This window comes from Rutilus rutilus, assembly GCF_951802725.1.
Source record: "Rutilus rutilus genome assembly, chromosome: 3".
NCBI lineage: Eukaryota > Metazoa > Chordata > Actinopteri > Cypriniformes > Leuciscidae > Rutilus > Rutilus rutilus.
Window position 1 is genome coordinate 14,639,998 of NC_140211.1, and position 12,251 is coordinate 14,652,248.

Genomic DNA, 12,251 nt, shown 5'->3' on the forward strand with positions numbered 1-12,251 from the left:
TGTGCTAATTTGCATAAATACCATATACATACATAATTAGATTATGCACCGTTTGTCCATGTTGACAAACAATTAAAAAAAAAATTGTTTCAGGGAGTTCAGAAACAGTGCTTAGGCTACTAATATATAGAATAACTCCCTTTGGAATGACTTTGTGCTTTGTAACTTTGCAGACATTTTTCATGCTCAAACAGCACAATTATATACTAAAGAAAGTTGAAAATGTAAAAAAGCATAATAGGTCCTCTCGAGTGTTTTAATTTTATATAAAGGTTTTTAGAGGGGTTTGTTAATATATAATTTGCCTAATTTTAGAGAGGCTGCTCACTGCAGAGCCAATCGGTAAAGCTTGACATCATTTGGCTCTACAGTGAGCACCACTTGTGATTTTATATAACATCTTAATTCTTAAAAATATGGTGAATTTTAAAACATAACACATCTCTGTTCACTTGCTTGGGCTAAGCGTTTCTTCAACTGGATATTCCCAAATCAGTGCTTACAAAATCTGCTTTTTTGTCTAGTACAGCATGACATCTCTGGCAATACATTCAGCAGGAGATTCCCAGCTGAATTCACATTAAGACGAGCTAAAGCCGATTACATCCACAACGCTAATACAACTTCTAATAAAATTAACATGCCTTACAAAAAAATACCATAGTAATGCTCATAGCTGTTACTAACTACAGTTATTTTTACTATGATAAAACTGTGGGAACATGGTATTATCCACTACTGTCATATCACCCCCCCGACCCCACCCCACCCCACCCCACCCAAGCTTCTTCTCATATTAAACTGGATTATGTCCCTGAGACACAACACTTTTTTTATTTCTACTCTAAATGTTGAATTAATAATTAAATTAAAATAATTAAATTAATAATCCAATTTCCATAACAATATATATATTGGTTCTGAACAGTAGCTAAAGCCAGATAATTATAAATATTATTGGTATGTTTTTTTTAAGTTGGTTTTTCATTAGTTTGTTTGTTGTTTTGTTTTGCAAAAAATAAGTTGCAAGAGCAAAGTCATTGCAGACTCAGGTTGTATGTTCCTGATTAATGTCCCTTGCTCAAGAAACATAAGTTAAATGTCAAGACAAACGCACTGCTGAAATACAGCTGCCGCTGCTGTTACAGGCTAACAGGTTTGAATACAAAATCCCTTCTGTTCTGCATGTAGCAGTCTGAAGATCACCTGACTCAATTATGCTAAGGACTGGTCACATCTCTTCTCTTCTCTGATGACATGTTTACTCGCGTAAGGGCGGGACAACCTGTCACTCACATGAGATCAACCAATAGCAAACCAAAACCATCCAACCATCCAATAAATTCACCACAAAATCATGTCACGCCCTACATTTTTTCTTGCTTGAGAAGCTGTTCTTGGATATACATCACAATAGGAAAGAACAGACTATAGCAACTTCTGTTTCATGCCGACTTTAAGATTTGGGTGGGACAAAATGACAAAAACCATAAAATATGGACACGGGGTCATTGAAAGAAATATGTCAAAAGTATGATCCATTTACAAATCAGACATCACTATGCTAATTGCTCACAAATTTAAACAGTTAAAGGGATAGTTCACCCAAAAATGTAAAACTTTCGTTCATCTTCGGAACACAAATGAAGATCTTTTTGATGAAATCTGAGAGCTTTCTGTCCCTCCATAGACAGCTACGCAACTATACTTTGACGCGTCAAAAAGTTCATAAAGAGGTCGTAAAACTAATCCATATGAATTGAGTGGTTTAGTCCAAATATTCTTAAGAGACACTATCGCTTTATATGATGAACAGTCATTCACATATAAACATTCATCAACTCATCAGTTGTGGTAAACAGAAGCTCAAGCATGTTCGCTTGACGTGCGAGAACCAATGAGGTTAATTCTTGTGTTACGCAGCACGTTTGAGCTTCAGCAAGAACCAATGAGGTTAATTCTTGTGTTACGCAGCACGTTTGAGCTTCAGCAAGAACCAATGAGGTTCATTCTTGTGTTACGCAGCACGTTTGAGCTTCAGCAAGAGTTTTGTTCTCATGCATTAAGCTGGTTTGGTTGGGCTTCTGTTTATGTTCGCTGATCAATGTTTATATGTGAATAAAAGCCTAAATTCAATCTGCTCATTATATAAAGCGATTGTATCTCTTCAGAAAAGTTTGACTAAACCGCTCAATTCAAAACCGCTCAATCTCTTAATGAACTTTTTGAAGCGTCAAAGTGCAGTTGAGTAGCTGTCTATGGCGGGACAGAAATCTTTCAGATTTCATCAGAAAGATCTTCATTTGTGTTCCGAAAATGAACGGAAGTCTTACAGGGTTGGAACGGCATGAAGGTGAGCAATTAATGACAGAATTTTCATTTTTGAGTGAATTATCCCTTTAACTGAAAAGAATCGACTCAAAGGAGTGATTCATTCACAAATCAGGCATCGCTCAGTAGCTTTGATTCTAAACAGCCCACAGAAAATGTGGGACACACATGATTTCTGAAATACTGTCAAGGCAAACACTTTGTAGGCGTCTATACAGTAACAGCTCTCATCAGACAAGAATTAAATCAATACAATTTTATGAAATTTGTGCCTCCAATTGGTTTGCCTATATGTCGCCAAATAGGTTACCCAGCAATGACCACAGGTACCATATTGAGGGGAAAAAAATAACTGAAAACTAAACTTGACCCAAAATAAAGTACAAATACAATTAACGTGTATGTGTTTTTTTTTTGTTTTGTTTTTTTTTTGAGTGAGGGGTCCAGTGTCTGAGGGAAATATTACAAAAACTCTGGCATCATCTAAATGTCCTGAACACTGACCCTGGATATCTTGCAGCCTATTATAATGGGATAAACTATATAGGAGTACTGTTCTAAAAACCCACAGGAAATTCCCAAGGGTATACTCCAGCCCATTTAGCCTTCCGGGTTGGTCAACAAATTGACGTCATGACTGAATTGGTGTATAGCCATAAATTCATTTTCTAAGGTATTTTTATGTTCCTGACATTCAAGGGTTAAACCATAGGCTTTTATATTATTTATTTCTGAACTGGCATCTCGCATCACAAATCAGTGCCTTATTTTTTGACGTCTTGCAACACACGCTTGTTTTTCTGCCACGGTGTCTCTCCAAACAAATCTCTGTCTGTACACATAACAATTGACCATCGTAATTTTCCCACCTGACAAATCTCGTGGCGCGCAACAGGAGGGGGCAGAGCAGAGGCCAACGCATGTCCATGTCCCTTCGTCCTCCTAATGACCCATCCTCACTTTCTCTCAATTGCATACGAAAAAGTGAGCAAAATGCTTTTGATACATGTTTGGCACATACAATGGACAAGACGAGCACACGCACACTCGGAACAATAAACGCACGCGCAGATACCCTATCATGACTATGTGATGAGAGATGATGACCTTGCGCGTGCATGGATGACAACTCCCTCAAAGGCACCAAGGTAAATGTATTTACCTTCACGGTACAACACAACAACAGGTGCTGTAAATGTGTCCAAACGCGAACGAATGTATATAGAGAAACCTGGTTGCACCTGTTTGCACGTACGGCAACTGACAGTTTGCAGTTGAGGACAAATTGAAGCGAAATGCATTCGGAATGACACGGTACTGACCCGTACACGAGCGGTACCGGGTGCCGCCACATCGTCTGCCGTTCAAGGGCGGGCGTTCTGGCTGAAAACAAACGAGCGGAATCCACCAAAGTATCTCACCTTTTCCCTCCTCGTCCTCCCGATTCAGGTGCATGGCTGTTCGCCTTTGGCACGCCAACAAACGCTTGTTTCTTCCCCAAGTCCCCTCCAAGAAAAAGTCGAATCCAAAATGTGCTCTCGAGCTGCCAATGGGCGAGTGACCATGGAGCACCGCGCTCGCGCGTTCTCTCTCTCTTTTTCTCTCTCTCTCTCCTTCCCAGCTTATTTCTTTCTTTCACTCACTTGTTTTTTTCTTTCCCAGTCCTCTCATTCGGCTGATTCGGGAGGTGGCAGAGAGAAGGTTTGAAGGGAGAGATGAGGGCAAGGAGTGGTGAGTTGTGCGTCCGTGTCACCGTCAGCTGATGGCACGAGCTCTAAAATCTCAGTTTGTGTGGATGAAGTCGAGTAAATTGGGACGTGTTTAAGCCCGAGCCATTTAAATGCCAAAAGTCATTGTGTTCTGATAAAATGGTGAAATCTATTAGTATATGTAAAACAGAACAGTGAATCTGTACAGTACATTGTGAATAAATACATCTTTGAATGTGTTACACTTGTTTTCTAATATGGCTTCACAGTAAATGTTTTGCACATGTGCACTTAGCTATATGAATACTGCAATCATGTAGCCTAATATAAATATGATTTAGATAAATCATAAATATCTCTTAAAAGTCATCAAGATAAAATGGGACAGCAGCTGAATAAACGTTTCCCATCAGCCAATCAAATCAATTCATACATCAAGCACTATGATTGCAAATGTTTCCGATAATTTGCAATAATTGGATATTGAATAAAGAAATATATGACCCTCCCAACTTCACCTGACATCACCCGATTAATGTTTGCCATTCAACCAGATGCAGACACCTGAAGAATAAATGATTTGCTTATATTGTGATGGTTATGGCATATTTGGGGGTGTTTTGTAATATAATAATTTAAGTGATGTGTTAGCATTATTGTGTTTTCATTTGCTAATTAATATGATTTTAGCATTTAATCATCTAACCTTGTACACTTGCTCTCTCAATCTCTCAAATGAATTCTTCATACTTTCAGCATATCTATAGAAGTTAATGAACTTCTTGACATTTGATGAAGTGTTCTGTTTGTATGTTGTGTGAATACATGACATATTACATATATGTTGCACACATACCTTTGACCTGTATATTCTTTGAACTTTGACATGACGTGCATTTGGTTACTATCCAAGTAACTTACATTGCGAGGCTCACAGTTCTTCGCCTTGTTATATTTTCCAATCTGACTGCTTTTCAGCTGGGCCACTCGCAGTTTGGTGTTCATTCATGATCTCACTTTTTATATTTCAAGCTTGCTGTTTAACCATATTTGATGACCCTTTTGAAGTCTTGATCTCTTTTCATATCTGTCAGTTTTATTACACTTAAGACTTTAGCTGTCTCAAGAATGAATCCTGATTCTTGTATCACTTTATGTTGGGCAACATTTACCTCTTAATCTTACAAAAGGACCTGTGAGTTTTATGGTTACTGGGTCTCCCACACTAAAAATGTAGGTGGTACAATAAAACAATTAAAGTCACCATGAAATCAAAATTGACCATTCTTATTCTTATGGAATATTGCAGTATTTTATTCATTATAAATGATTTACACATCTTTCCCCTCCCTCTTGCAGCAACATCTCTTCTCTAATGATGTTTTCTGGTGTGAGGGCGGGACAACCTGTCACTCATATGAGATCCACCAATAGCAAACCACAACCATCCAATCAATTTCCAATGGACAAAATTAAGTCCCGCCCTACATTTTTTCTTGTTCGAGAAGCTGTTTCACTCGGATATACGTCGCAATAGATTGGTGCAGGTATGAAATCACTTTGTAGGCCAAACCGCGGAAACGAGTTAGCATTTTAGCTCTTCTGGTTCCATCGTCCCGAAGTCAATGTTTTTTAAAAAAAAAAGGGATTTTGGTTAAATGGCTGAAATAAGGTCCGTGGTGAACAAGCTCAAGACACTTTCACGTTTTATTCTAGAACATAAAACACATCAGTATTACCCCACTGATTTTTTAAAGCTATTAAGTGTCTTAGAAAAGGCGGTTGCTAACCAATGGCTAAATGGGACTGGGGAACATCATTAAACGTCATCATCTCGAAAAGATAAGCTCAGCTCGGCTTTTACAGCCTCGTTAAGCTCATAATTGTGCTCTTATAAACTATTCTAACTCAAAGTTTCTTGGAAAATGTTTTTAGATAAAAACTAAAAGAGTTGTCGGAGGCTTAGTGATTGTGACGGTGAGTCATGGGACTGTGGTGTAGTTCGTTTATAGCCTAGTTTTTTTATTTCTGGCGACTGCATTTAGGCTTTAAACTTCATAAAAGTTGTGTTCATCTGTGAATATGATCTTGATGGACAAAACTGTTGATCACAGAGCTTTTTTTTTTTAGCGAAAATCCAAGAGCCTATGGAAAAAGCCTATTGGGTTTTGTCAAGATGCTAACTGCCGATTGGCCAACAAAGTGACGTCATACCTGAACCACTCTATACGGAAGAAAAGCCTATCGCAGCTTCCATTTCATAATGACTTTACATTTTTTATTGCTTCTGACCCTTACACTATAAGAAATATGTCTCTCGTGCATTAGTTTATAACCCCCTGAACAGGCATAGTAAAAACACTGTCGGAATGATTTTTTTTGGTGCTTTTATCCAATGGCAGCATAATCAATATTATATAAATGACAATGTTCAATAAAAATGTGCATTTATTAATATAAATAATCAGAATTACCCATTCTGAATTGGCCAAATAACATAGTTCATAAACAACTATAGGTATTCATATAAATTGTGCTATCACTAATATAAGTGATTCCAGTAAAGAGTTTATCTGCACTTTGTAGAGCTTTGAGAACGTTGTACATGATTTGACAGAATAGCCAAAATTAAGCGAGATTTAAAAACCTTACCTTGAAAGCTTATCAATTTGGTATTCGCTGCGTGTGATTAGCCAGTGTTTTGCCATTCCCGCTGATTTTCGCAAGCTATTTAGCATCTGCACTAGGTGGATGATTGACAGCTGCTTATGCTAATTATACCTTCTGATGTGCTGATGACAACATTACCTGCATCCAAGTGCCATCATACTCACTGTGCCTCCTAAACACTCAGAGATGTCTCTTTTTATGAAATCACTCAGACTCATCTTGAAAGCACACTACACTGTGTGTCTCCTGAGACAATCTGTTTTCCCAGCTGGTAAAACAGCACAACAAACTAATTGACTCTCAGCTCACGACTGCTAGTTCAGATTCTCCAATGAAACCCAGTGATACTGACGCCCCCTAGAGGATCTTCACTAGAGTTGCATTATAATTCTAAACAGTGAGGGAACAGCAGCCATGCTGCAGTCAGTCAGAGAAGAAACAGACGGTGTTTTTGTAGAAAGCTACCGCTTAAAAGAAATGTGTTTCAGACAGGCTTCCAAACCAGAATGATCTAGAACAAATTCAAGAGAGCTTTAGACATACCAAGCACATAATTAATGCCTATAATGATTATTTTTGCAATCGAAATGGAATCATGCCTTAATTTAAAAAGGACATTCACTGTATACGCAGGGTGTGAATCTGTTATTTTAGTATCACTGAGATACTATTATAGTTTTTATTAATATTTAGAATTAGTTTTTATTTATGTATTTTCCCTTTTAATTTTAGTTTAGGATTTAGTAGCCTAAATTTGTTGTTTTTGTCAATTTTATTAGATTTTTTTTATTATTTTTTTTCATTTTAATTTAAAGTTTTTGTAATTTTGTTGTATTTCTATTTTATTTTATTTTTTAGATTTTTAATATGTTGATAAAGGCTAGTTTTTATTCATTTTTATTTCAGTTATTTTAGTACATAATAATGAAGACAAAAATGACCAATGTTGCCTTTGGAACTAGCTGAAATAAAAGTTTAAGTTTTATATATATTTTTATTTATTTGAGTGCAATTATATTTAAATCAAATTTTAATTTTATTTCAAATTAAAACAATGTTTATGGTTTTGGTTTTATAACCCTTACAGAATTACAGAATATTTTTGGAGATATCTCACTGAATTATAAATATACGTATAATAAGTATAGGCTATATGACAAAAACTTGTTTTAAATCTTTATGTTTAAAGAGTATTTCAGATAGTTGATGTTTTATAGAAATTATTTTATAATTTGCACATTGCATTTACTGTATAAACTAATTGACTTCTTTTAACCACTTCATCATCAGATGCCATTTCTATTCTGCCAAACTGTAAGCACAGAATTGTGGAATATCATAGATGCATCTACGCTGCTTTCTGAAACTGGCCTTAGTAAACCGGCACAGGACTCAGACATGCCTTAAAGCATTTCTACCTGCCAAGGCAGCATTTTTTCTGGTTTCAGACACAGTCTGTCTAGATCAGTGGAATCTAAATCTAATAATTGATGTGGATTCTGTGCAAAAAGACTCAATAAGAACGTTGAACGGCCTTGAAAGGCCTTGAGTATCTCTATGTCCTTGTGCATAATGTATTTTCCCCCTGACCAAGTAAAAGCATTCATATGTATTTCATAAACTCCCACTGCAATCTGAGAACCATCATTTCCATGATGAGTCTGCACTGTAAACACTGTTAGAGATCAGTTAGAGTAAAGTGTGCATTGCAATTCCATTCTATTTTCAAGGCAGGATTATTATCGTTAACTAAAACTACAGAAATTGCAACAACAAAAAACTACAAATATTAAAATAAATACTAATTCAGCATATTAATAAACCTAAAATAACACTGTTTGGCTACAAATTATTGTTTTTGCATAAAGAATGTTGAAAAGGGAAAACAAATAAAGGCATCAGGCATCATTTGGCATCTCACTGGCCTCTGGGGGTGTGTGTGTGTGTGTGTGTGTGTGTGTGTGTGTGTGTGTGTGTGTGTGTGTGTGTGTGTGTGCGTGTGTGTGTGTGTGTGTGTGTGTGCGCGCATCTGCTGGGGGCTTAACCTTGAGTTAGAGTAGCTGGACACCTAAATGAGATAGAACCTGATATGCTGGCTTCTTGTCATTGCCACTGGCGCATTGATATCACACTATCACTCCTACATCAGTCTGTCTGTATTGCTCTCTTTTACACACAACACACGCATGCATAAACAAAAACACTGATGTTTTAGCATTCTCTTTTTAACTCAGACTTGCTTTCTCAACCTACTTGACTCCAAATTTCTATTGTAAAATCCATTAAGTTAAACTCAAGTCAAATTTGTGTCAACATCCTTGACATTTACCCATAATCCTTTCACTTTAGCATTTCAAACTCTCTGAATAAATCACATTTTATTCATCCTCCATGGCTTTGATTCAAAACCTAGTGAGCTGCATACATAGGGCAGCATGTTAAGGAATCTCTATACATGAAAACGCCCTGTAGGTGGTATAATTATGCAGCCTTTAAAGATACCCTGTTTCTGCCAAATCCAAAATGCATTGCACATAAGACAATGCAAAAGTGTTATGAACTGAAATGAACTGATAAAGTGTCTACTTTGAATTAGGGATGCACCGATATGGCATTTTTGGCCGATACGATAATTCTTTAGATTTGAAAGCAGATAGCCGATATATTAGCCTGATTAAAAAAAAACAAAGTCTCATAATGTCCCGATCACACAATTATAATGATGTTCTCATCATAATTTTATGTAGCCTATATGACAGACTTGCATGTTGCACTTAACTGTATTTGCCTTTTCAAAGTGATTCCAGTCATTTTTCAAGCTATTCAAAACCATCATGGCGAAAAGTGCGCATCTGTAGTGTCTCAGCTGAAGGAAATAATCCATCATTTATCGGCTTTAATATATCGGCCCAATTTTCCTATCGGGCTGATAACGATAACAATGAAAATGAACATATATCGGCCGATACCAATATGGTGGCCAATATATTGTCTATCCCTACTTTGAATGCAATGTAAGTCACTTTTGGATAAAAGCACCTGCCAAATGTAAATAAATACAATTTATTCAATACTGGACATAGTCAAAAGAAATAGATAAATCTAATTCTAAATCTAATTTAATCTAAATCTAATTTAATATTGAATATTTTACCAAATGTTTCTGTGGTTTGAAAATGTAGTTTTTATTTAGTTTAATTTTATCTTATGCATGACACGTGTTCTAAAAATGGTCACACACAGTTAAACTTTTAAAAAACACAATGCATTTTTGTACTCAATTTACACAGATCACGTTTTTGCAGTCCACTATGCTACTTTTCCATTGTTTATCTAAGTAAACATGCCCTAGACGGATGTCTTTGACAATTGTACTCGCGTCTCACGCATGACGCTGCGTTTCAAAACTGTGGTGCTCAAGGTAAAATAAGGGACCTGTTACGAACTGCTCCGACACAAAGTTGAGGATCAAAATGCAGTTTATTAAGAGTAATCCAGAATCGTAATCAAACACAGGCAAAGGGTCAAGCACAGGAAGGCAGACCATACAAACAAACACAACAAGGCAGGGAACACGGGCAAAAGAGTAATCCACGGAACAGGCAAGAAATCCAAAAACCAAGAGACATGAAACCAGGGAGAATGCTCGGAATTGCAGTGTAACACTAAACAAGACTTCGCCGTGAGTGATAGGGTGAACCAGGCTTATATGGGGTGAGCTAAACAAGATAATGAGATACAGGTGAATATGATAATGGATGAAAAGTCCAGGCAGAGAGTTATGGGAGATGTAGTTTGTGATGGAATGACAATAGTCTGATGTGGAGTGCCCTCTGGTGGCTCTCAAGGGCACTCCAGCTGGTGACTGTTACAGGACCATTCACACAGATCGCATTTTTGCATTTCTATGCAAACAAGTGCTAGATGGACTTCTTTGACCAATGTGCTTGCGCTTTGTGTCTTGTGCAGTGTCTCACGCACAATATGTGTTCTAAAAATTGTGGCGCTCAAGTTAAAATAAGTTTAATGTCTTGAGACTGCATTTTCTAATGCAAAAACACGTTCTGTGTGAACTGCCCCTAAGGTCAAAATGCAGCTGAAGACCTTGCGTTTTCCATTCTGCTGCCCACGTCTCATGTTTTTCAAAGTAAAAACATGTGAACAGCCCCTTAGAAGGCAGCTGTCTATGTAGACAGTAAACAGCAAGGCAGCTCACTAGGTTTTGGAACAGAGCTCATATCTCGCTCCTTTTGAGGGGAATATTCATTAAGCTGCCTCGCTGGTTGCTTCTGAACTCAAGTCAACAAGCGTGCCTTTCATCTCACACTGTTTTTATGGGTAATCAAGCACAAGGGTCTGGGTAATTGTACAGCCTTGATCTCCTGATCGGTTCACCTTGCGCACACAGTGCATGCTGCACATCACATTGTTGCCGACATATTGCTTTTACGGATTCAGGTGAAATTCTGTATTAATAGAATAACTGGGCAATGTCTCAGAAACAAAGGTACAAAAGCTGTCACTGGGACAGTACCCTTCAAAAGTTTTCTAATATGTACCATTTAGGTACTAATATGTACACGTTTGGTACCAATATGTACCTTTGAGGGACCTAAATGCACTCTTTAGGTACAAAGGTGTACCTTTTGAAAAGGTACCGCCACAGTGACAGCTTTTGTACCTTTTTTTCTGAGAGTGTACAGTGAATGTGAGAAAGTGTAGAGTACAAACAAAATGGTTAAAGCCCTAACAGTCCTCTGCACAGACCCCTATGGCCAGCTTCAAACCCTACTTCTACAAAACGCTGGCCGATCTTCAAGCAGAAGGAGCTGAATGAAACATTCTGAATATCAATCTACAATCTGACTTGTGATGCAGCCTGGAATCATAATCACACCATGTTATTTGGCCAGAACTGGCTCACCAACTGAGCCTGGTTTCTCCAAAAGATCACCTGATGGAGTTTGAGTTCCTTGCCACTGACAGCTTTGGCTTGCTTAGTTGGGGACACTTAAAGGATTAGTTAACCCCAAAATGAAAATTTCCTAATAATTTACTCACCCCAATGCCATCCAAGATATCCATGTCTTTCTTTCCTCAGTGGGAGAGAAATTATGTTTTTTGAGGAAAACATTTCTGGATTTTTCTTCTAACAATGGACTTCAATGGTTACCATGGTTTTTAAGTCCAAATCAATGCAGTTTTAAAAGTCTTTGAAGTGTTTAAACGGGCTGTACGCGATCACAGCTGAAGAAGAGGTTGTTATCTAGCGAAACAATATAGACTTTTTACCTTCAATAGTTCGGATTGAGCTGATCAACAAACGGACAGGGAACTACATCATCACGTTGAAAGGTCACGCCGGCGCCAGCAGAAGTACAGCCCCACTGTTTACACTGCGACCGTACGTAGGAGGATAGTTCAAATAGTATTGTTTGCTATTATATATATAGTAATAGTATTCAGTGAATATGAATATGAATATGAATAGTATATGAATAACATTCTGATGAATATGAATAGTAGTATTGCCGGCGCCGG

General features: G+C 37.4%; 1 protein-coding gene across 1 annotated transcript in view; it reads right to left on the reverse strand.

Moving 5' to 3' along the window:
• Positions 1 to 4,067, reverse strand: part of syt7b (synaptotagmin VIIb) — a 141,126-nt gene extending 137,059 nt beyond the window's left edge. The window contains exon 1 of the mRNA XM_084404275.1: positions 3,753 to 4,067. Coding sequence (XP_084260401.1) covers positions 3,753 to 3,786 — 34 coding nt within the window. The 5' untranslated portion in view covers positions 3,787 to 4,067. The remainder of the gene's footprint in view (positions 1 to 3,752) is intronic.
• Between the last annotated feature and the right edge of the window lie 8,184 nt (positions 4,068 to 12,251).